The sequence below is a fragment of the Hemicordylus capensis genome, chromosome 1, assembly GCF_027244095.1.
Source record: "Hemicordylus capensis ecotype Gifberg chromosome 1, rHemCap1.1.pri, whole genome shotgun sequence".
NCBI classification, from domain to species: domain Eukaryota; kingdom Metazoa; phylum Chordata; class Lepidosauria; order Squamata; family Cordylidae; genus Hemicordylus; species Hemicordylus capensis.
Window position 1 is genome coordinate 173774783 of NC_069657.1, and position 24407 is coordinate 173799189.

A 24407-nucleotide genomic window follows, 5' to 3' on the forward strand; every position below is an offset into this window, starting at 1 on the left:
TTAGATTTAACGGCTGGAATAGAAAACAAAAACATAACCCTTATCTTGTTATTTTTAAAAAATGAATAATAGATGCTTTATGCTTGGAAATTACAAGTTACAAGAACACTTCTTGTATTCTCAAGGATCTTAAAAACTTTCCAAAGGCAGACCCAATTTTAATGTTAAGGGCTGATAAGTCTGATAGTTCACTCTACTGAATTTGTTCTAACTATGTTTCATATACACAAAGATCTCCAAATTCCAGTTTCCCCAAATCCAAAGTTCAACACTGCAGTGTAGGATGTGGTTCTATAGCCCAGAGATTACAGACAATGATCAAATTATCTTAATTTCCTTTTCAGTTCAGTACACCAGTGACTTATGTCTAGCAGAGTAACCAGCAGAACATAAATCCACAGCTTCCTGAAAAGGAATGGACATGCTTAGGTATCACAGTGATGTATTAAATCTGTGCAATCTGCAATTGTTACTTGAAGTTTTGGTATCTCATTCTAAATGAAGAGCTTAATATCATTGTAAGTTGAAATTTAAATATCTTCCTAATTACTGGACAACTACAGATATAGATATAACTTGCTATAAGAACTGTCATGTCACATTTCATGAATTCTTCCAGCTGAACAGCTACCAGACGGATATGCAGATACACGAAAATTTTGCTTTGGAGTCTTTTCTGGTACCATACAAGTTTCAGAAGTACACTGTTTTGCTCAATAGCATGTTTGTCCTATAGTAGTTTAACAGCTTACAGTGATTAAAAAACAGTAGTATGTATGTGTCCTCTATACTAAGCGTGGACAATTAAATCAAATAAGAATAATAAGGCTATTCACACAAGCAGCCCTACCTGGGCTTGAGCAGCCCGACCAGGGTATGGCTGCTTGTGTGAAACACCAGGATTGAGGCTGATCCCAGTGCTGGCCACCAGGGAGCCTGGTAGTGATGTGCACGGAACTGGCTGGCCTGGTTCAGGTCGAGGCCATATCGGCCTCGAACCCAACTGGGCCAGTTCAGTCCAGCACCCCATTGACGCCCCCCAAATCAAATATTGATTTTGAAAAGAAAAAAACCCAAATAAACTTTTTTTACATTTTACTCATCTCAGGGGAGTTCCTGGAGGCGGCGGCGGGGGGTGGTGTCCACGGAGGTTCCCCCTCCCCCTGCTGGCCTTCAAAATGACCCCCTCGGCCAGTTTGGCCACTTTTTGGCCAGTTTTAGGCCTTGACCTAAAATGTAGGTCAATGTAGGTCAAATGTAGTCCTATAATGTCATTATGTAGGCCGTGTGCCTGCACACATGGCCTCTGCATGGTCCGGGCTACGCAGAGGCCATGTGCACAGACTCATGACCTCCATAATAGCTGCCAGGCTGCCCGGTGAAGGCTAAAAACTGGCCAAAGAGTGGCCGAACCAGCAGAGAGGGTCATTTCGAAAGCTGGTGTGGGAAGGGGGATCCGCCGTGGACCCCCCCACCACCTCCAGTAACTCCCCCGAGGTGAGTAAAAGGTAAAAAAAGGTTTGTTTGTTTTTTAATATAAAACAAAATCAAGATTGTGAACCCCCCGAACATTCAGGGGTGTTCGGTCCTGTTTGACTCCGAATGGTCAAACCGAAGAGGCAGCCCGTGCACACACAGAGATGGGTGGCAAGAGCGTCTGGCTGAGGGAGAATCCCACAATGCACCATGCTTCTGGCACAGTGCATTGAGGGATGCCAGAGGACTGTCTCCTCTGTCTCCTTGCTCCGCCACTCGCTGCTGCAAAGCAGAGCCTTGGAAATAAATTTGGACATGTACGGGTATGGGCTGGGAACTGCCAGCCCTCTCCCTGCACCATCTTTTCTGGTGGTGTGAATGACCTTACATAGGAACATAGGAGGCTGCCATATACTGAGTCAGACCATTGGTCTATCTAGCTCAGTATTGTCTTCACAGACTGGCAGCGGCTTCTCCAAGGCTGACCTTAATTGCTACAACATTATGTTATGGCCCAGAACCCATATAAAACCAATGAACCAGAATCATAAATGTAGGCAATTACATTTTAAAAACACAGCAGTCTGGAACAATTACTAGCCTTTAAATAAAGCAGCAATTTTTGGATTATACTAATTTATACTGCAAGAGGATATGTCTGTTCAAACTTATTTCATATCTTGGATGATATCATGTTAAATAAAGCTCCCTCCTTGCATGTAGTAAATAAGCACAACATGTAGAGGGCTCTGCTAATACTTTTCTCATTGTACAATAAGACATATATAGTTTTAAACAAGTTGTTCTAGTAAGAACTAATCAGGCTACTTTCCTTTCACTATCTCTACATCTGGACTAAATTTGGTGCAAATCATGGTCCACAAGTCCCTTGCACCTCAAATGTTCACGTCTGCCATCTTGGATCGGGGTTGGTGACATCATCACAAACTACACCATTGAGGTGTCTCTGTGTGTCACCCACTACAACTGTACATCATTTTGTTAAAATCAGTTAGACAGTCCACAGATTAGTGTACTTCCACCTCAAATGTTCATGCCTGCACCGTCTTGGATCAGGGTGGATGACATCATCATAAACTACACCACTGGGACATCCATATGTATCCCTACAGCTGTAGCAAATTTGGTTCAAATTGGTTAGGAGGTTCACAAGTTAGCCCACTTGCACCTCAAAAGTTTACATTTCCGGCATCTTGAATCAGGGTGGATGACATCATCACAAACTACATCATTGAGGTGTCCCTGCGTGTCACTCACTACAACTGCACCTAATTTGGTTCAAATCGGTTAGACAGTCCACAAGTTAGACCACATTTGCCTCAAATGTTCATGCATCTGCCATCTTGAACTGGAGCAAATTGACATCATTACAAATTACACCATTGGAGCATCCCTATGTGTCCCTAAAGCTGTAGTAAATTTGGTTCAAACTGGTTATGTGGTTCACAAATTAGCCCACTTGTGCCTCAAAAGTTTACACGCCCACCATCTTGAATTGGGGTGGATGACATCATCACACAAACTACGCCACTGAAGTGTCCTTATGAGTCCCTACAACTGTACCCAATTTGGTTCATATTGGTCCAGGTGTTGCGAAGTTGATATGGGTGATACACACACACACGAACATAGAATACAGGGTGAACTCAAAAACTTACTGGAAAGTAGGCTAAAACTTGCCATGGCACTCGGAATAAATCTCATTATCATATGAAATGTCTATTAAACAAAAGCATCAAGACCCAAAATTAGCCACAGTGCTAATGTCTTGGTCATCTCAGCAAGGGACACGAGGGGCAGCAAATTAGATCAGCAAGGGAGGAACTGGGCTTGAGCCATAGTGCTCAAAAATGTTTTTCTTTGAAAATAGTCTCGATATAATCCTCCAATGAACACAGCTGCTTAGATGATTGGCCATAAAATTCCTTTGATATGTACTATTTAGACTAGAGAGAGCTTGAAAACAGGCTTCCTTGTGAGTTTGGTGTCACTTGCTGCAATTATGTCAAGAGAAGTTTCTTTCAGGCTATTTTGATATGTAGGATATGCTAAAAGCTAACAATAAACAAAAGAGAAATCTAGACTAACAAAACACTTGTACAATGAACAAATTTGCACTAGTGAAGAAGATCAAATTACTGTGTGAAGACATGGAAATTCTCAAAACCGCACTCTCCTCTCCTGCACAAAAGTTCCCAGCACAACATATGAGACATGCCACAGGATCAGTAGTGCAGCTACATAATTTTGTACCCTGGACCTAATGAGCATATGCTATCCCACCCCGCCAAAATAAACATCATATCTCTCTCTCTCTCTCTCTCTCTCTCTCTCTCTCTCTCTCTCTCTCTATATATATATATATATATATATATAACCAAAAACTCACCAATCTGAGCTCAAGTGCATTTGAGCTATGCAAGCCCTAATAGATTCACCTGGCTTCTTGACCATTCACAAAGTAACTGGGACACAATGGAGCTCTTTTCACGATCACATAGAAGAGCTCTTTGGTGGCCTGCTGGGAGAGCAGGTTTGCCCAACCCTTCCCACAGACAATCACTCACTCATCACCGGGCAGGCGGATTGCCCACCCAGACGAGCAGCGGCTCACCTGCAGCTCTCCCATGCCTCGCCCAGCCGCTCCGGGAGTTGGGTACAGGGAAATGCTGCTGTGTGATGCCCACCCAACCCCCAGGGCCCAAATAATGCAGCATGCAAGTATGCGGTGCATTACTTGGATCCCCCTTCCCCCTCCCAAGTGTGCACGATAAGAAATATAAGGCCAAGGGAGTGCTCTCTCCCTTAACCTCATTTAATCAGGAGGCAACTTAGGTGGGTTTGCCACCATGTAGCCACCAGGATCGGCTGTGATCCTGGTGGTTCACACGAGCATGCAAAACCAGGCTGGACTCCTTTAGCCCGGTTTTGCACGGATGTGTGAATAGCCTCAATATGTGTCTCTTGCTCCACAGTTCAATCACAAAACCAACTTGGACATACCGTGCATTTTTAAGGGGGGAAATCAAAACCACAATGCATGCACATTGCTTTGTAGTTCTCATGCAGACCTTTTGGATCACAAACCAACTTGAGCATAGCACATTTCTAGACAAGTTGTTCTAGTAAGAACTAATCAGCCTACATTCCTTTCACTGTCTCTACATGTGGACTAAATTTGGTGCAAATCAAGGTCCTCAAAAGTTAGATCTCTTGAGCCTCAAATGTTCATGTGTCCGCCATATTTGATTGGGGTGGATGTCATCATTACAAACTTCACCATTGAGGTATCCCTGTGTGTCACTCACTACAGCTGTTCCAAATTTGGTTCAAATCAGTTAGACAGTCCTCACATTAGTGCACTTGTACACATGTCCGCCATCTTGGATCGGGGTAGATGCATCCACCATCTTGGATTGGGGTAGATGACATCATCACAAACTACACCATTGAGGTGTCCCTATGTTTCCCTACAGCTGCAGCAAATTTGGTTCAAATAGGTTAAGTGCTTCACAGGTTAGTCCACTTCTGCCTCAAAAGTTTATGCATCCTCCATCTTGAATCAGTGTGGACGACATCATCACAAACAATGCCATTGAGTTCTTCCTGTGTTTCACTCACTGTAGCTGTACCTAATTTGGGTTAAATTGGTTAGACAGTCCACAAATTAGGCAGCATGCACCGCAGATGTTCACGCAGCCTCCATCTTCAATTGGAGTGGATGACACCATCACATACCATGCCATTAGGGCATCCCTATGTGTCCCTACAGCTGTAGCAGTTTTGGTTCAAATCAGTTAAACGGTTCACAAGTTAGCCTACTTGGGCCTCAAATGTTTACACGTCTGCCATCTTTGGTTGGGGTGGATGACATTGTCACAAAGTATGCCGCTGAGGTATCCCTATATTTCCCCTACAACTATACCTGATTTGGTTCATATTGGTCCAGGAGTTGTGAAGTTAATAGTGGGGGGACACAGTGACTGACACACAGACACACACACAGAATGCCAGTTGATCTCATAAGCCTACTGGAAAGTAGGCTAAAAATCCCAGGTCTACTCAATCTGTGTACTATATGCAGAAAAGCGGACACAGGGAATCGTGGGAGAAGTCACTTTTATCTTCTCCCCCAGCCACAGGGCAGTGGGCTCAACTGCAGGGGCCACAAGCAAAGGCGCACCTGTACACAGGTGGGGATGGCCAGTCAGGAGGCTTATTTCCATGGCACTTTGGCCACTCTCCCCAGGTCTAGGAAAGTAATCTCTGGGAACCCCTGCCCACTGCTTTCCAATGCACAGCAGCACAGTACATGGCCTGACATTCTCATGAGCAGGCATAGTCAGAATGGGCTTTGGTAACCATCATTGTAAATTGCTTGTTTATTCAGATGTAAGGTTAGTTCCACTTTCACTAGGGAATGTGTGCCTCTCCATCTGTTGATGAACTACAACTCCCATCATCCCAGCTGTAATAAATTTTACAGAGAGCCAATAAATTCTGGAGAGCCGTAATGTTGCCTACCCTTGAGCTTGTGTAGCACAATACAATTGGATGTGGCACATTACAACCATTTCTGTTTCTGCAGCTCAGGCAGGCCTATCCCAGAACAATGAAAGCATGCTTTTTTAGTTTGTTTTTAGTTTGTTTGTTTTACAAAAACAGCAACTTAACTGTTGTTTTAAAGCAGGGGATCACAGTGATTTAAACTATAGAAAGAAATTAGTGGGTATGATGTTCTTGTAAATGCTTAGGTGAAAGATCTCAGTGATTCTGCGAGTAACCCCCACCCCCACCCCGGTAAAATCTTTCTGAGCTCCACCTACCATCCTTTAAGATTGTCTCACGCCCTGAGCCATCAATTTTCTGACGTCCAATCAGGAAGCTGGTAGTATCAGCAAAGTATATGTAATTGGTCTCAGCATGGAAGTCCAAAGCTCGAGGATTAACCAGGTTTTCTATGGGGATCATGTATTCATCAGCTACTTTGGTATTCAGGTCCATTCCCCGTATGACTCCTGGGCGTCCCTTCCCATAAAACAGGAACAACTCATTCTTTGGCCCTGCACAAGAAAGATTACATACATAAACCACCAATTCTATCTAATTTCTTTACACTGAATCCTGTCACTGTTTAATTAACTGGTGCAATTAGTGGGTTTTTTAAAAAAAAATTCAATACATGAAATTACCTCTCAAATATTTTGAATGTATTTAAATTCAAGATGACTGCTTAATTGCATTATCTTAATTAAAACACAAATTACTTCTATGATTGAGTTATATCTAATTAATCACTACCTTTTCTGTAACAATACATGTTTAGGATAACGTTAGGATAACAATTTAGCCAATGTAAAATGAGAATTTATAATCTTGCAAGCATTTTATAGTTCATTAGGATCTACTAGCTGCTGTAGGCAGCATGTGGTATCCATTAACTCTACCAATACTGTAAACTTCAGCAAATTGACTATACTATGCCAGATCTTTCTTTTGAAGCTGGAGTCTAAGGAAAGGCAAGGCAACGATTACACTTTCCGTTATTTGAATCTATGGAAATGATTGATTCCGCCATCATGAAAAATATAACACACAAATCCTCGTCATATGTTAAATGTTAGACACTTGTTTGTTAAATTATTGCAAATGTTGTACCTTAAGGCCTTGATAACAGTGTGGAGGGCTCCCTTTAAATATACTTTCCAATTTGTTTCTAAGGCCCTTCAATTAAACTACAGCTATATTTATTTAGATTCAAACTGACCAGTAATTATGTTGATCATCAGATAAGAGAACTGTATAAGGGGATGTACATCTTCAAATATCTGCCCATTTATCAGCTCATTGCCTTTCATTAGTCATTTTCCCCCAGAAGCTCTCAAAATCAATTTGTTGATTCATTTCTTCATATATATTATTCTTTCATATTCACACCCAATATGATTTAAAAGTTCCACTAGAGAACAATAATTGAGAGGGGTCAATGTAGTTATTGGGCTGGTAGGAAGTGCCAGAGGAAATATATTGATCAAATCTGAATACTAAAGAATAGATGTACCTGAACAGGGTCATGCCCTTTCTCCATCTCATTGGAAAAGATAATTCAATTATTTATTGACATTATTTTGTGAAGTAAAAGATAATAGCCTTTGGCAATTTGTGTCACACCATTACTAGCTTTTGTTCACTGTAGGTGGGTTTCCATACTAACTCTAGCCAGGACAGAATTACTACATTAAGCTTGAAGCATAAACATGTTACTGGCCATAGCCAAAATCAAACATGTAAAAGAAAGAAAGGACTTCAACAAAGTTAATGGAATATTTTCATTTAGCAAATTTTGGGGATATAAACCTACTGTTGATGCTGCTGTTTTAGCTCTGGAGTAAAATCATTTGGAAAACACTCAGATGAACTGATATGGCTTTCTACAATTTGCACAGGTGGATCAAATCCAGTTTACCTTATAGAGGTAAGTATTAGTAAATCAAGAAGGATTGAGACCTTTTAAGATTATAAATCAATAATGGCTAAAAGTCTTTAATGCAGCTTGGAAGGGCTCTTAAAGGATTAGGGCAAAGACTGTTGCAATCGCATGTTGCAGGAGACAGGTACCAGTGTATTGCTGAATATTTTAATGGGGTTTTGCTGCTGTTGTTTATAACATTACTGTCACAACTCTGATTCAGTCACCTCTACTGCTGTAGGACCAAACCCCAGCCAAAAAGATTACAAAAGGAAATAAAAAATGGTTTGAGAACAAAATGGCAGGTGCACATTGCCAAACTCATTGCCTAACTGAGGTTAGTGCTGCTGCTGCTCTGCTGTTGATGATGATGTTAATTAACACTCAGAATTCCACTCTGAAATATTAGCTGCTGGCAAAGTGTTTGATTTTAAACAACATACTTTTGCATGACCTGCCGTCGCTTCCCAAGACGAAGCCCATCCTGCAGCGACAAGTCCTGGTTTTGTAGCTGCTGCTGAGCAAACAGATGTGCGAACATCCCCCTGGCATTCCATATGGGTCTAGTTCACATGCATGGCTCCTGACTGCAACAAATGAAAAACAGCAGATTGGAAATTCTTCAAAAGCAAGGCTGTCATACACATCAGTATTAAAAGAGAGCTTAGGAGAAAGAACAAATCTGCACACTACCACATCTTTTCCACTCTCCCAGAAGCAAAGAACTTTAGAGTGGTGCTTAATAAAAGGCAAAACAGTAGTAGTTTACTGTTATATACCACATATTTGGATAGGGCACAGATATAAGCTTTATTGTTAAAACCTTCTTGACACAATATCATGAGGATGCAATATAAGAACTCATTGCAATGAAAAATATGAGATTTTTAAATGATGTACACTTCTTGATTACTTCAGTGCTGCTGGCTAAATGAGATTTTTTTCCCTGGCTAGCACTATCATTATCTATCTATTTATCAAATTTTTATACCAAATTATATGTAATTTCTAGGCAGTGTGTCAAATTTAAAACACAATATAATCCAAGTAAATACTATATTTCATGTCTTGACCCACCCCCCACAATCAGTACCTCCATCATATTTGGATTCAACACCAGTTTGTTATCCCTCATCCAGCCCATTACCACCTCCAGACAGGCATTTAGGGAAGTTATGCCGTTTCCTGATGAAGTTGATAGGGATAAATAGATTTGGGTGTCATCAGCAAACTGATAAAGCTCTGCACCAGACCTCCAGATGAATTCTCCCGGTGGTTTCATATACATATTAAAGAGCACTGGAGGCAGTATGGAGCCTTGTGGAACTTCACACTTTAATTCACACTTTGCAGAGCAACAGTCTCCAAGCAGCACAATGCAATTAGGGACATGAATGTGTATGTCCTGCTCCCTATCTCTATACACCATTCCATTTTTTATAATTGCATGGGGTGTGTGTGTCTGAACTGTGTCCTCACATGCAATTTGAATATTAATAATATAGCATTTAAATTATGTGTGAGGGTAGTTCAGAAATTAAATTGTGTGTGAGGGTAGTTCAGAAAAACTATGCCCTCACACAATTATGAAAAGCACACCAGGAGGGTGATAGGAATATGAGTGGTCATGACTCTCACCACATGGTGGTGGGGTTGGTTTTCTGAACTGGCCCAGTATGTAGCTTTAAAGGGACAAAATAAATCTGCTGGTTGTATCCTAGAGATTCTAGGATATGACTTTAAGTGACAAATATTGTTTGTCACTTCTGTTGTCATTTCTGCAGCGAAGAAGGAAATTTTTAATGAAAAGTTTCCTTCTTCACTGCAGAAATGCTCTGTCAGTTATAGTCTCCCTTTCTCTTCTATGAAAGGGAAGCAGTCTCTCTCAACTGCATTGAAACAGGTATCTGGTGTGTGTGTAACAGGCTTTTTCTCTGCCACAAGGCTGGGCCTCATGAAGCAGAGTTGCTGCCCTCTTAATTACTTACCAGTAATTACTTTGTTCTGACCATGGTCCAAGGATGTTCCAAGGGTGCAGAATTAACCTTATTGGAAATAAGTACTATGGGAGAACTAATTCCCACTGCCAAAAAAAGAATTACTGCCTGTATAATAGGTGTTTGGAAACATAGTCTCAAAGTAATTTTTAATAATATTCAAATGTATTTATGAAAAGTGATAACTTAAGATCTCCTTAAAATGTTACAGTAGGGGAGCTGCTACCAGCATCTTACTCTTGCCAAAATTTATAATGGAGCACATCGCTCTAGACCTTTCATTTCCCCAGCACTTCTGGCTTTATAAAATACTATGATTTCTATGGATTCTATGCATTTGTATACTTCCTGAAAACTACTTATTTAAATGTATACTTAGCAATGTATCATCATACCAAATGTTCAGATAAGAAATATATGAAAATATATAGGAAAAGGTGGATTTTTTGCAAAAGAAAATGGAGTTAAAATTATAGGAAAATGAGCAAAATTTGGATGAAAGAGAGAGATCCACCCATCATCATATTTAAATGCCCTCCACCACATAAGTAGTGCAAACTGTTCTATTGCCCCATCTTCAGCCACCAGTCCTGGCTGGGTGGAAATTTCATGGTAAGGGCCTGAACAACCTGCTCTCAACACTGTGAGATGAGGCTATGGGAAAATAGCTTCAACAACACTACTTTAATATTTAGAGGGAGCATATTATGAGGAGAAATTAGTGACACCATGGCCAGGTTCAGATGTAGCATGGAACTGCAGGTCCAATGGAACTGCAGTTCTGTGCCCCGCTCCTGTCTGCATTGGATGCTGGGGAGAGGGGCCTCTCTGCAGTCAGAGAAACTGCTGAGAGGCAGGGGAGCTGGCTGAGTGGGCTTCCTTTTTGACAAAAGGACAGCTCGCACAGCCAATCGGGTCAGAGTGAGGGAAGAACTTCCTCCCTCAACTCTGGTCCTGTCAGGCCCAAACTGTGGTGCCAGCATTCGAATGTAGTGCTGGTTTCACTGAACTGGAGTTAAGGGCGATGAAACTCCACTCTGACCTAAGGTACAGAGTAGAGTTTGGCGAGGAAAACTGCAGGTCCCTTTTTGCCATTCTCCGGTTTGCCAAGTTCAGATGTGCAGCTTCGGAAACCGGAGGTGAAGGGACCTCCGGTTTCCCAGTACATCCAAACTCAGCTCATCTGTATTTTTCGAAAGATGTCAAACTGCAAGAATCCTACTTAGGATTCTTGCATAATAAAATACTAGGTAAAGTGTGCCATCAAGTCGATTTCAACTCTTGGCACCCACAGAGCCCTGTGGTTTGCTTTGGTAAAATACAGGAGGGGTTTACCATTGCCTCCTCCTGCACAGTATAAGATGATGCCTTTCAGCATCTTCCTATATCGCTGCTGCCCAATATAGGTGTACCAGTGGGGATTTGAACGAGCAACCTTTTGCTTGTTAGTCAAGCATTTCCCCACTGCGCCACTTAAGTTTACATAGTTTTTATTATGGTACTAAGAATTATTGTAAGTTATCTTGGTTTAATAACTCTTGACAGCAGGGACAGTGAGATAGCATAATCACAAATTATTGATTCATTACTATGCCTATTTTCTTTCAATGTATACAAATTATTTCCCCTCATTTAAGCTCTTCTAGCTTTTGAAAAGATACTAAAGTATCAGGATGAATATAAAATTCTTCCAAAACAACAGAATATGAAATCACCCAAATTGAATGCTAAATTAAATCCAAGTTATGAAAGAACAGTTGGGAGTTTGTGCTCGGAAATGGTTCAGTGTAATGAGAGGTTTTTTTAAAACCTTAGTCTATAAGATGCCCAGATTCCTGTTTAGAAACAGAAATGGTACAGGAATGTCTTCTTCCACTGTTTTACTCAGGCATGGGGAAGAAAAAAAAAAAAGCTTTGTTCTCTGTAACACAAGCATTAAAAAAAGAGAGCGTATTAGCACTCCAGTACATTACAGCCACATCTTAGAATTCTAGATAAAGTCATCATAAGCACTGTGAGCTTCACATATTCAGGGCCTCAGGTCAACTCAGAGAGAGGAGTGAAGACAAAGACAGCAGTCATTAAGGGAGATTGGAAACTGGGGCAGCTGAAATGTTCCAAACCATCCACAGCTAGTCCAACAGAGCATGCAAAGGCCTATCAACCCTATTAATTTCCTGGTTCTTGACCCAATGACATTTGGAGTGCAGCTTCCTAAATTGCAGAAATAGTTTGAGGCAAAAATCCATTATGTCAAACAGTTTATAAAGACACAGAGGAAACTTGCTTGCAGTTCTTGATACCATATCTGAGGACTTAAGTAATTTTTTATATGAGGGCTCTTCCTCATCTGACAAGCCACTGGTTGCTAGTGAATATTTTTAAAGGCTTAAAAAAAAAAGTTCTTGGATACGACAGGGTTTGTTTTGTTGCTGGAGCAATGAATTGCCAACAGATGGTCATGTCACACATAGGAAGTATGACACGATACTTTCACCAGCATATCATGGTGATAACAGAAGTACGGCCCTTCTTGAGAACATACAGTATTGATTTATGTAGCACTGCTGCAGCTGCTGCATAAACAAGATCCAAATAATTCAAATGGGCACAGACTTGGCAATCACTATTTCCTGTAGTGTGGGTTTGTAATCAAATTTTAAGTAACTTGTGATGGCCTCAAATCATCTCAGGCTTGTTGTTTCAGGGAAGCAATGATGCCCCAAATGTGCTTCCCACAGTTCCTGCATTATTGGCATGAAACACACCAAGCAGCATAAGCAGTCCAAGATATGCTTTCAATTCTGTTCGCTCAAGGGGCTTCCAAATTCATGTTTTCTCTGGATGGCCCTCCTTCCACTGTGTGAATACATGTTAAACCTCTCAACTGGTTTCCATGAGATGATGTGTAAAACATCTTCTGAGACTACAAACATTAAGGTTAGATCTATAGTGTTTCTGACTGTTGTCCCTGAACGTTCAAGTATGATGTCTACATTCAGCCAGAGGCTGTGGTACTGTAGTAGACCATCTTCGACCGTTCTTATCTGTCATGTCACAGCCTTTTCACTGGCAAGGTACAACACACTGTTCAGTGCCATGCATTCCACATCTTCCTGCTCTTCCATCTGGAGCCAAGCTCCACTCAATTCCTTTTGCTGTTCTCTGTCCCATCAGGGGAAGTGGGAAAAGACTAGATTAGTACTGTTGACAGCTGATCCACTGATGCAATGCTTAATGAAACGGAGTTGTTGTAGGTGCTGTCAGTGGTGATTCTTCTAGTGGCTAAAACCCCTTACGTGAGATCAAAAGCTTCTGAATGATTTACACATTCCAAACACTAGATCTGACATTCTTGGAGAAGCTGATTTCATCTTCCCAAATTAGGGAGAACAGAACTATGCAGCGCCTCAGGCTACTGGATAAAGACCTTCAAGGTCAATTGAGCTTTCAAGGGGAAACAAGGTTCCTTACTTTCCTTACTTTCCTATACCAATTAGTTAACTGGTTGGTGCATTGGGTTGGCACCAAGACTATCCCAATGGAACGAGTCAGCGTGGTTTGGAGTGGTCATCCTCCCACTTGACCTAACATTGAACCGGGATGGAGATTATCCCAATGGAAACAGTCAATGAAATTTGGGATGGTTTTCTACCCTGTCTCGTAATTTCATTAGTAACAGAGAAATCATAACTGGTGAGTGGCTGTGCTTTTGGATATGTTGTGTGCCAAGTTTAGGTGACAATATACTAGAAAGGCAAAGAAGGGAATGCAGTGATTTGCATGTTTACACTGCATTTATTTAGCTTCTTCAGGAGTTGGCATATCCTCCCTAAATGCCTGCCTGGAAGCAGTAATGGGCTGGATGAGGGAGAATAAACTGAAGCTGAATCCAGATAAGACAGAGGTACTTATTGTGCGGGGTCGGAACTCTAGAGACGATTTTGATCTGCCTGTTCTAGACGGGGTCACACTTCCCCAAAAGGAACAAGTTTGCAGTCTGGGAGTACTTCTGGATCAATGTCTCTCCTTGGTTTCTCAGGTTGAGGCGGTGGCCAGGGGTGCCTTCTATCAGCTCCGGCTGATACGCCAGCTACGCCCGTTTCTCGAGATCAATGACCTCAAAACAGTGGTACATTTGTTGGTAACCTCCAGACTGGACTTCTGTAATGCACTCTACGTGGGGCTGCCTTAGTACATAGTCCGGAAACTTCAGTTGGTTCAGAATGCGGCAGCCAGGCTGGTCTCTGGGTCATCTCGGAGAGACCACATTACTCCTTTGTTGATGGAGTTACACTGGCTGCCAATAGATTTCCGGGCAAAATACAAAGTGCTAGTTGTAACTTATAAAGCCCTAGACAGCTTAGGCCCTGGGTATTTAAGAGAGCGTCTTCTTCGCTATGAGCCCCACCGGCCGTTGAGGTCACTTGAAGAGGTCCGTCTCCAGTTGCCACCAACTCGTTTGTGGCTACACAGAGACGGGCCTTCTCGGCTGCTGCCCCGAGATTGTGGAATGCACTCCCTGCTGAGATACAATCCTCCCCATCTCTGGCAATTTTCTGAAAACACCTGAAAACACATCTCTTCAACCAGGCTTTCTCAGCTTTTTAAAACTTGTTTTTAAATTGTTCTTATTATTTAATTGTTGTTTTATGATGTATTTAATTGTTGATCATTGTTTTATGCTTTATAATTTTTGTTTTAATTATTAACTGATTTTAATGGTGTTTTAATGTAAACCGCCCTGAGCCTTTTGGAAGGGTGGTATAAAAGTTTTAATAATTAATAAATAAATAAATAAATAAATAATAAATTTATGGACCCAAGGTCAGCATTTACTCCATAATACCTGTTGTGCAGCACCCAGAGCCTTTAGATGGGGTGATATAGAAGTGTAATAAATAAATAAATAAATAAATAAATAAAATAGGGCAAGGATTAATGCTTTTTATATTGCATAAAGTACTGTATGGGATATTATGTGTGTTTTCATAAGCATCAAAATTAAACTTACAGGATAAATTATCTATGTATAAATAGAAGAAAGCAGAATGAAATTTATGACATAATTAATCTGTGAGGAGAAATGGAAGGATCGAGAAAAATCAGTGCAACCCCACTGAAAACATAACAGTACTTCAGTGTGCATACTTTATTATTATTATTTTATTATTATTATCTACATTTTATATCCTGCTTTTCCTCCAAGGAGCCCAGAGCAGTGAACTACATACTTAAGCTTCTCCTCACAACAACCCTGTAAATTAAGTTAGGCTGAGAGAGAAGTGACTGGCCCAGAGTCACCCAGCAAGTATCATGGCTGAATGGGGATTTGAACTTGGGTCTCTTTATTCATAAGAACATAGGAAGCTGCTTTATACTGAGTAAGAGCATTGGTCCATCTAGCACAGTATGTCTACCCAGACTGGCAGCAGCGTCTCTGAGGCTGCAAGCAGGAGGCTCTCTCGGCCCTATCTTGGAGATGTCAGGGAGGAAACTTGGGATCTTCTGCATGCAAGTATGCAGATGCTCTTCCCAAAGTGGCCCCATCCCCTGAGGTGAATATCTTACAGTGCTCACATGTAGTCTCCCATTCAAATGCATATATGAATACTAATTCCTAACCCCAAAGTGCAATCAGCTACCAATTACTCCTTTGCCAACGGAAAGTTAATTGGATAATAACAAGAGAGAAAATTGTTTGGGATAATTACCTGAGTCAGCAGAACTACAATGAGCTGGATAATACAGACAATACTGCCCAACCAGACATCCATGTAAGGTTAAACTTGTTCACACATGCCCTCCCACCCCACATGCCCCCCGCCCCACTATATGTATGCTGCTTTATTCCCTCATGATCATGTGGAGGAGGAAACAGCCAAACCACTCCCAATTGCCTAGTTTAATCATATGACAAGAGGTGGTTTGGATGTTCTGGCCACCACATGATTATGAAGGGATGGAATGGCATGCTGAAATGATGTGAATGCACATGTTCCTTCTCATGCACTGGACTGTGAGGAGAGCTGGTCTTGTGGTAGCAAGCATGAATTGTCCCCTTAGCTAAGCAGGGTCTACCCTAGTTGCATACGAAAGGGAGACTAGAAGTGTGAGCACTGTAAAATATTCCCCTCAGGGGATGGAGCCGCTCTGGGAAGAGCAGAAGGTTCCAAGTTCCCTCCCTGGCTTCTCCAGGATAGGGCTGAGAGAGATTCCTGCCTGCAACCTTGGAGAAGCCACTGCCAGTCTGTGAAGACAATACTGAGCTAGATGGACCTATGGTCTGACAGTATATGGCAGCTTCCTATGTTCCTATGTTTCCTATGACAGCCAGTTTCATGGTATTGTTCAAAATGGCCCAGTATCTACACTGGAAATTAAACTTGCTGGATTACAGTAACATCTAACAAGAGGCAGAAAAGCGTTGCAATGAAGGTCACTGGAAGCTTACCTGTGGGTTGTATTCTCTTGTGGTACAGATGAATCTCCCGGGCATTTTCCAGTCTAATTAACAACTGTGTATCTGTGCCATTGAACCTATTTATTTGTATGACGCTGAAGTTATCTAAATTTGTTGCATATAAATAGTTTTCAAATAAGGTTAACCCATAAAGATGTCTAACCTGAGAGGAAGAAAATATATAATTATCTGATTTTATCACAATTTGTTCTAATCAAATGGTAATGCAAGGCTACACACAGAAATGAATAATGGGAGTCATATTTAGAAAGTCAATATTTGTTAATGAAAAACTCATTAAGACTCAAACCACAAATGGATTCTGCGTTCTTTTCACTTGCACAATATAATTTTGTTTTAAATTAACTCAGTAGAGTAGGGAAGAGTGTTAGGTAAATAAGAACACACAGAATGCCAAAGGGGTCAGAGCAAGTACAATAAGCTCTCTCAATAGGCAATTTTAATACATGATGTTAAAACTGCCATCCACTGGACTTTATAAACTTGGATAGGCTACATTTCCATGTGTTCAGGATGTGGCTATTAAAATCTAAAACAAAGACATGCTTCTTCTGATGATCATCAGTATTTGAAACGTAGAAGCACAAACGACTCATAGTTCTAACTGCCTGTATATATGACAGCATCTGAATATAAAAAGTATTTTGAAGTAAATAAAAGGAATTTTGCTGTTTGTTTTACATTGTGCTATCTTTTAAGTCGTACGTGTTTATTCACCTGTACTATGAAAAAGTAAATAATAACTCTTTATTTCTTCCTTCAGACATGACAATACAATCATCAAAATGAAAAGGTGTAGAGAGAAAATGTCTATATCCCTCTGTATAATCTAGAAGGTTATGTTGCAGGTTTCCGCAAACAGTGGATCTTCTGAGTCACAATCTGATCCTTTTTAAAAGACAAAGTTTATGCCACTGGAAAATGCCACTGGAAAAGCTGCCCCAAAAGCCAGGGAAGCTTAAGTAGCCTCTGACACAACACAAGCTCCTGTTGTGAGCAAAAGGAGAAACTTTGGTGGTTTTCAACAAGCCCTTAACAGAAACCCAAATGATGTTTACTAGCAGACAAAGTCAGTGACTGGTAGTGACTCTCTATCAAAATTTAATTTTATATCCTACTGGGGGTGGGGGAGTACAATAGTATATTGTGACAGGCTGCTTATATTTGAAAAGGTATTGATCTAATGTTTTGGATAGTAATTAAATTTAACCCATCTGTGTTTATGTTGTAATGGGCAAACTCAGATTTCAAATGGATCCCATTAATATTACTTCACTGATTTTATTGAGTCTGTGGCAGTCATGGCTTTTGGCCAGCCCATGCAGAATTCAGTTTGTGCCAGCTTTTCACATGCCACCACAAATGTTCCAAAAGCAAGCTGAAATTTACTACACATGGATGGCAGGTGCACAACTGCTATAACTGGAAAGATGCTTGTTGCATTTGGGTATTAAGGGCCTGCCAGAGATGTGGATTTGGCAGAGAGCTCAACACATAAGCTTTAGTGTATTCTCACTTGGAGAATTAGTTCACATTAGCCTCTTTGAAATTGATTTGAGAAGCAAAGCTTTATGGGGTCCAAGAGGAGAAAAGTCACTTGCTCCTTTTCCATACACCTGGGCTGTATATTATACACCCTAACTTTTCATGCAGCTGCAATTTTGTTTACTACATGAAATTGTACTTCATGGGTTTTATTTGAGTCCGTGGCAACCATGATTTTCAGTAAGCCTATGATGAATTCTGCATCTATTTTGGATCAGCTTTTGACGTGGCACCACAAATGCTCAAAAGCATGCTGATGTGTGTTTTTTAGTTCACCATGGCAGCAGAAATACAACTTTCTGTAGATTGCCACAGTTTTTTACTATAACTTATGATATAGACTTCCTGTAAAGCTATTCAGTGAGTATATGCATCACCATTAAGAATGCTAAGTCTATGGATATTTACAAACACATGGAGATCCAAATCAATGCTATACAAGTAAATTCAATACTTACTTGCCCGCCTTCGATTATTGTATGCCTGTTGTGCCCTTGATAGTCAACAACTCCTACATAGTCCAAATAGACATCCACCCAGTAAACGTATTTGCTTATCAGATCAAGTGCAAGGGCAGCTGGCTGCTCTATTTTGGACACTACTATCCTCGTTCTGTTCATCCCATCCATGTCACATCTTTCAACTTTAGCAACATTGCCATAGTCTGTAAAAAAAAGTTTGCTGTGGAAAGAAAATAAGGCATATTTTTAAAATTATGCTTTTTAGATAGCAAGGCAATAAGGGTGCAGTCTGCAAAATAAAGTGTTTCCTTTTATTTCAGCACTTAAACACATTAAATTCCAGAGGGGTAGTTGTAACAGTCTATGGTTTAAAAAACTTAGAAAAACATCTAAGTGACTTGGAGAGCCTAAAGACTAACAAAGTATTGTGGCATAAGCCTATGCCACAATACATCTGTTAGTCTTTCAGGTGCAACAAGAGGTGCATCTTAGAGAGCGCCTTATTCTACACGATCCCCACTGCACGTTAAGGTAATCTGAGGAGGTCCCTCTCCAGTTACTGCCGGTTCGTCTGGTGGCGACTCAGAGGCAGCCCTTCTCTGTAGCTGCCCTGGGGCTGTGGAATGCACTCCCGGCAGAAATCCACAACCAGAATTCATTGCTGACCTTCAGGAGAGCCCTTAAAACCTATCTGTTTGGCCTGGCCTGCCAGGGTTTTTAATTTGTTGTAAACACTTGTTGTAAATTGTTTTTAACTGCTGTAAGTGTTCAGCCTGGTTCTCCAGGGTCTTTAACTATTTACATGTTTTAATTGTTAATTAGTTTTATGCTGTTTTTATAATTTTGTTTTTAATTATTAATTGATTTTAATTGTTTTATTTTCATGTAAACCACCCTGAGCCATTTTTGAAAGGGCGGTATATAAATCAAATAAATGAATGAATAACAGGACTCTTTATTGGCCAACATGCTCTACAACGTAACATGGTCACCAATTCATGTGTACTCGCTACTGTGAGTTCCTAACAAGGTAGCCGCTCGCCGCACCTCCGCAGCGCGGCTGTTTTGTCCCAGCCCCCTTACCCGGGGAGCACGTGGGACAGGGAGCTGCCTCTGATTGGCTCCCGGGCACTTCCGGTGCAAACCGGAAGTGCCGAGCATGCAGCGCGCCTGCGCGGGCTCATTCTGCCTCTCGTACTCAGAGAGTGCAGATGTGCCAGGACGAGCTCCGGCTAGGCCACGATAGCATGTGGCCTGGCCTAGCGGAGCATCTGGTGAAGGGGGCAAGTGCGGAGAGTTGGGCCAGAGGCCCGCCCGCAGTGGTCTTTACCGCGCTCCTGGGCAGCAGGCGAGCTAGGCCTGGCCCGGACTAAGCTGACGCCGGGTGCCATCTTGTGGGGCAGCGCGGCCCATCCGGCGGCTTCAGCGGGGTGCCACTGCAACCGCAGCAGCATCGCCAGCCTGGCCTGGCCCTCTCCGGCGGTGGTATTTACCGCGCTCCTGGGCAGTGGGTGAGCTAGGCCCAGCCCGGGCGAGGCCAACGCCGGGTGCCATCTTGTGTGGCCATGCGGCCCGTTCGGCAGCTTTGGCGGGGCGGCGAGTTGGGCCTTTTAATACCCGCCCACCTCACCTGCCCTCCTTCCTCTCCCCTGCCTGGGGGCTGTAGCTTTGGCCCAGCAGGGCCGAGCGGAGATTCGGGCTTAGACGCCCGCCTGCGGCGCCCCCCCCAGTGCAGCCCAATAAACCCGCCTGTCTCGCCTCCCCTCCTTTCTCTCTCCTGCCTAGGGGGCTGTAGTTTTGGGGCCCAGCGGGGCTGAGCAGAGGTTCGGGCTCAGATGCCCGCCTGCAGCACCCTCCCTAATATGCCCCCCCCCCCCGCGAGCAGCACCACACGGCCAGCAGGGTGGCTGCGCACCCATCTCCAGGAACACTTGCTGGGACTACTGGTTGAGGAGCAGCAAGCCAGGTCCGGCCCGGCTCAGGTTTGGGGGACGTGGCGAGGGGGGGCGGGTAGGCCAGGTATAAGGCCTGGGTGGGCACACCTCGTGGGTTTCCACCCCCCTACCCCTTCACAGAGGGCAGTTGGTGGGGTGCTGGGGCGACCTTGCCTGTAACCTACTGGGGCGGGTGGACCCTATTAGGCACCGCACTGTTGTGGGGGATGTCCATGCAATCCCAGCCAATGAGCCTGTAACATAAACTTCAATAAATTGACTGTTCCTTCCATAACAATGTCTCCGTGTTTCCTTGGGGGGTCTGGGCACAAAGTGTCAGTGGTCTTGTGCTTTTGTACAAGAGGGCAAATGCATAAAATAGTGCGGTCATACTCCAGAAGTGTCACTTCAAATTGAAACGTGCTGTATTTCCAGTATCCAGTGCATCTGGAGTGTGGCGTGCTACTTTAAGTATTTGCACTCTTATTCAAAAGTGCAAGATTGCTGGCATTTTATTAGTAGTTCACAGTGGGCAGATCCACACTGCCCATATTAGGCTGCAGAACATATGGGCCATTGTTTTTAAATGTTATTAGATCCATTAACATGATCAACATCAATAATTCATTGTCAGTAACTCCTTTTACTGAATATTAAAAATAAATAACTAAAGATGATATAAATACTTGTTATGTTTGCTCTAAGATTCCCTCCAAAGACAGATTTATTTCTTTTAATATTGAAAAATATATTCTTCAGACTCATTCATTTCATTGTATTGCCTCCATTCTCTAAGTACTTCAAGGCAGTGTACATGAGGTTGTGACAGAACAGCCCTGACACAGTTTAAATATCTGGTGCCACAACTTAGAGACTTTTTTAATGCTTCTATGAGTCTGCAGTTTTGACATGGGTTCTTAGGCATGTGATGTGAACAAGAGATGTACCAGCTGAAAACCAAATAACTAACAGTTAACTTTAAAATAAATATTGTTTAAAGATAGCATACATTTCCAGATAAATTGCTGCCAGCAGCAGTTAACACTGAAATTACAGCAGGGCTATAGTACTCCTGGTTTCTAACTCTTCCTTGTTATTTGTATTCTTCTGCTTTGCGACGTTTATTTTATATTTATATTACCCAAGTCTTCACAATCCTAAATGATCTATTCCTTCCTGCTTGATTTCTTTCTTTCCTCATAAAATACCCTAACCGGCTTCTTTATTTCCAGCCCTAAACCCAAACATTTCTCTCAAGACCTCAGCAGAAAATCTCTCCCTCTCTAACTGCTCACTGCCTTTTCTTTCCCAAGATTTTAACAGGGCTTTCACTGCCTATGTGCCGAGGTTCTTCCCTGTCAATCAGTCATATGGTTTTATTTCCAAAACCAGCTTAATGTTTTACACATTTTGACTAACAGAGAGAGAGAGAGAGAGAGAGACAGAGACAGAGAGAGAGAGAGAGAGAGAGAATCCATTTTCTCCTCAGAGACCTGTGAGAAAGATTTCTGAAACTCTTTTCAGTCAATCCGTGTTTAGAACCTAACTGGATAGGCTGTCCACACAATTACCAGCTCCATCATGGAGCTGGTAGGGACGGCAGGGATCGGAGGCTGCCCAGCCCCAGGAAGTCCCAGAATGCCTGGGGAGACCCCTGAGGCCGGGAGGCTTGCTGTAGCCTCCCAGTCAAGGGTCTCCTCGTGAGTCACCGCAGCGTGGAGCCAAGCCACCTCACATTCAGGAAAATGGGGTTAGCGGAGCGCTCGCTCAATTAATCTCATTTAATGGTGGGGGGTACGTAGTGAGGTTTGCTGCCAGGAGCCGTGTGGCTCACAGCCACAGCACACAGCCGCAGGAAAGCGGACTGGGCTTCCTTAGCCTGCTTTCCTGCAGTCGTGAGAATAGCCTCAGTATCTGTGGAAAATGGGCAGCACCCAGACTAAGACCTGCATAAGAAAAGTGCTTCCACTCATGCACAAGGGGAGGGGCAATTTTCAAAATACCTTTCTTTCCTCTGCAGCCTCTGGTGTCAGCCAAAAAGATGTCCCCGAGGGTTGGGAAACAGAAGGAACATATTTTAAGCCAGCACAGGGGGTTGTCGGCAGGGTGGTGGTGGTAAAAATTGCCCCTCCTCCGTGCATTCGTGGAAGTGCTCCACTTACGGAATTATTACACTGCCCACTGAATGCATGTGTAGATTGGGAGTAGAGCTCCTCCCTCCTATTACATGTATTCATGAATATATATGTATACCCAGATTTATACCCCACTAACTGAGCAAAGAGGCACCTTTTAAAAGTGGTGATTCATTCTCTTTATTTAGCAGGGGGAGAGCAACTGGCCCTATCCATCCGTAGCTCAGCACCCCTCCAGTGGCTGTTGCTGGTATCTATCTTAGGTTTCCTTTTTAGATTGAGAGCCCTTTGGGGACAGGGAGCCATATATGTGTATTAAACCACTTTTGGAACTTTTGTTGAAAAGTGGTATATAAAATACTAATCGTATTTGTATACTGAAGAAGGCTGTGGTGAGTTGCATGAGGCCACACCATATGCTTCATGGTTAATCAAGGATTTGAACACATGCAATCATCCCATCCCCCGCATCTCAAGGCCAACACTATCCCACTATACTATAGCAGTATAAGTAAAAAGTAAAGACATTAAAGAACAGGCACACAGCAGTGTTGTTGATAGTAGAAAAAAAGAACTTTTCACCTAAAGGTATAGAAAAATAAAAAGTACAACCATAAGTGACGCAGTGGGGAAATGCTGGACTAACAAGCAGAAGGTTGCTGGTTCATATCCCCGCTGATGCTATATCAGGCAGCAGTGATATGGGAAGATGCTGAAAGGCATCATCTCATACTGCATGGGAGGAGGCAATGGTAAATCCCTCCTGTATTCTACCAAAGAAAACCACAGGGCTCTGTGGGTGCCAGGAGTTGAAATTGACTTGACAGCACACTTTACATTACTTATCTCAGACCAAGATGTCTGTGTCACATTTGTGCTCATGCTGGGTGTTAATAATTGACAATGCTTTTTTTAATATCAAATGTATTCAGAACACAAGAATTAATTTGTGAAGGCATGAAGATAGTTTTCAATAGTACAAAGCAGCAGACCTGAGAAGTAATTAAGCAGCTGGAAAAGTAAATGTGAGCTATTGACAAATAATACGTGTAGAAGTAATCCAGACTTCATTACCCTCCCATCTAACCCAATGCATACCATCTCGCAGAAGGCAAACTATTGACACATTAGTCCTATCCATTTTGAAAGAGGGAGATAAAAAAAATACTGCTAAGCCCCTAAAAAGCTCTAGAGCATTTATCTCTCCATAGATTTGACTCACTGATTCATGCAGCGTAAGACTAACAGGAATCTATCAAATGTACCTCCAATGCTTCTGAGCTTGATATCTGATTACCAACCACTATGTTTAGTAAACACAAATCAATTTCAATTAACCTGACAATATTTTAACAAGATTACTTTCTCATGAGACTAAATCACATTTGTAAATAGAAGACCGTCCTGCCATGACTTCAACACTATAAAGAATAATCCAATTTCTAACAACTCCGTGTTATATTATTGCTGTAAAAATCAATGAGTTTATTTTCTAGACTTAGAAAAGGCAACTAATGATTGCATTAAAACAGAGAGCCTGTTGATGATTTGAAGGATTTTTTCAAATTGAAAAATTGAAGATTTTTGTTTTTTAAAAATGTTGATACTTCCAAGTATAGTTAGCTCTAAATATTGAGAACTTTCATACCATCTCGCTGGGGAAGGAGGGTGGCCTGCGAGAAAGGCAGGAGCGTGCCTGCATTCCCTGACAGATGAACAGCCCCCCGTCCTCTCCTCCACCACACCACATGCCCACATGAGCAGTGGTGCTGTGGAGGCAGACTCTGGGAGTGAAAGGACTTCCCCTTTCCACATCCCGGGTGCCCCGCGCATGAGCCCGGTGGCTGTTCTTATTAGAGCAGCCGCTAAGCTTGGCATGGCTGCT

The 24407-nt window shown here is 42.3% G+C and overlaps 1 protein-coding gene across 9 annotated transcripts in view; it reads right to left on the reverse strand.

The window, feature by feature from the left end:
• The window catches only part of LRP1B (LDL receptor related protein 1B), a 1420219-nt gene that overhangs the window by 512672 nt on the left and 883140 nt on the right, over positions 1-24407 (reverse strand). For all 9 annotated transcript variants that reach the window (XR_008308477.1, XM_053255348.1, XM_053255339.1 and 6 more), the window contains 4 exons: positions 18451-18673; positions 16418-16589; positions 8410-8553; positions 6324-6560 (listed from right to left, as the gene is read on the reverse strand). Coding sequence is in view for 8 of the 9 variants with exons in the window: in XM_053255348.1 (XP_053111323.1) it covers positions 6324-6560; positions 8410-8553; positions 16418-16589; positions 18451-18673 (776 nt within the window). In the remaining variant the exon portion in view is untranslated. The remainder of the gene's footprint in view (positions 1-6323; positions 6561-8409; positions 8554-16417; positions 16590-18450; positions 18674-24407) is intronic.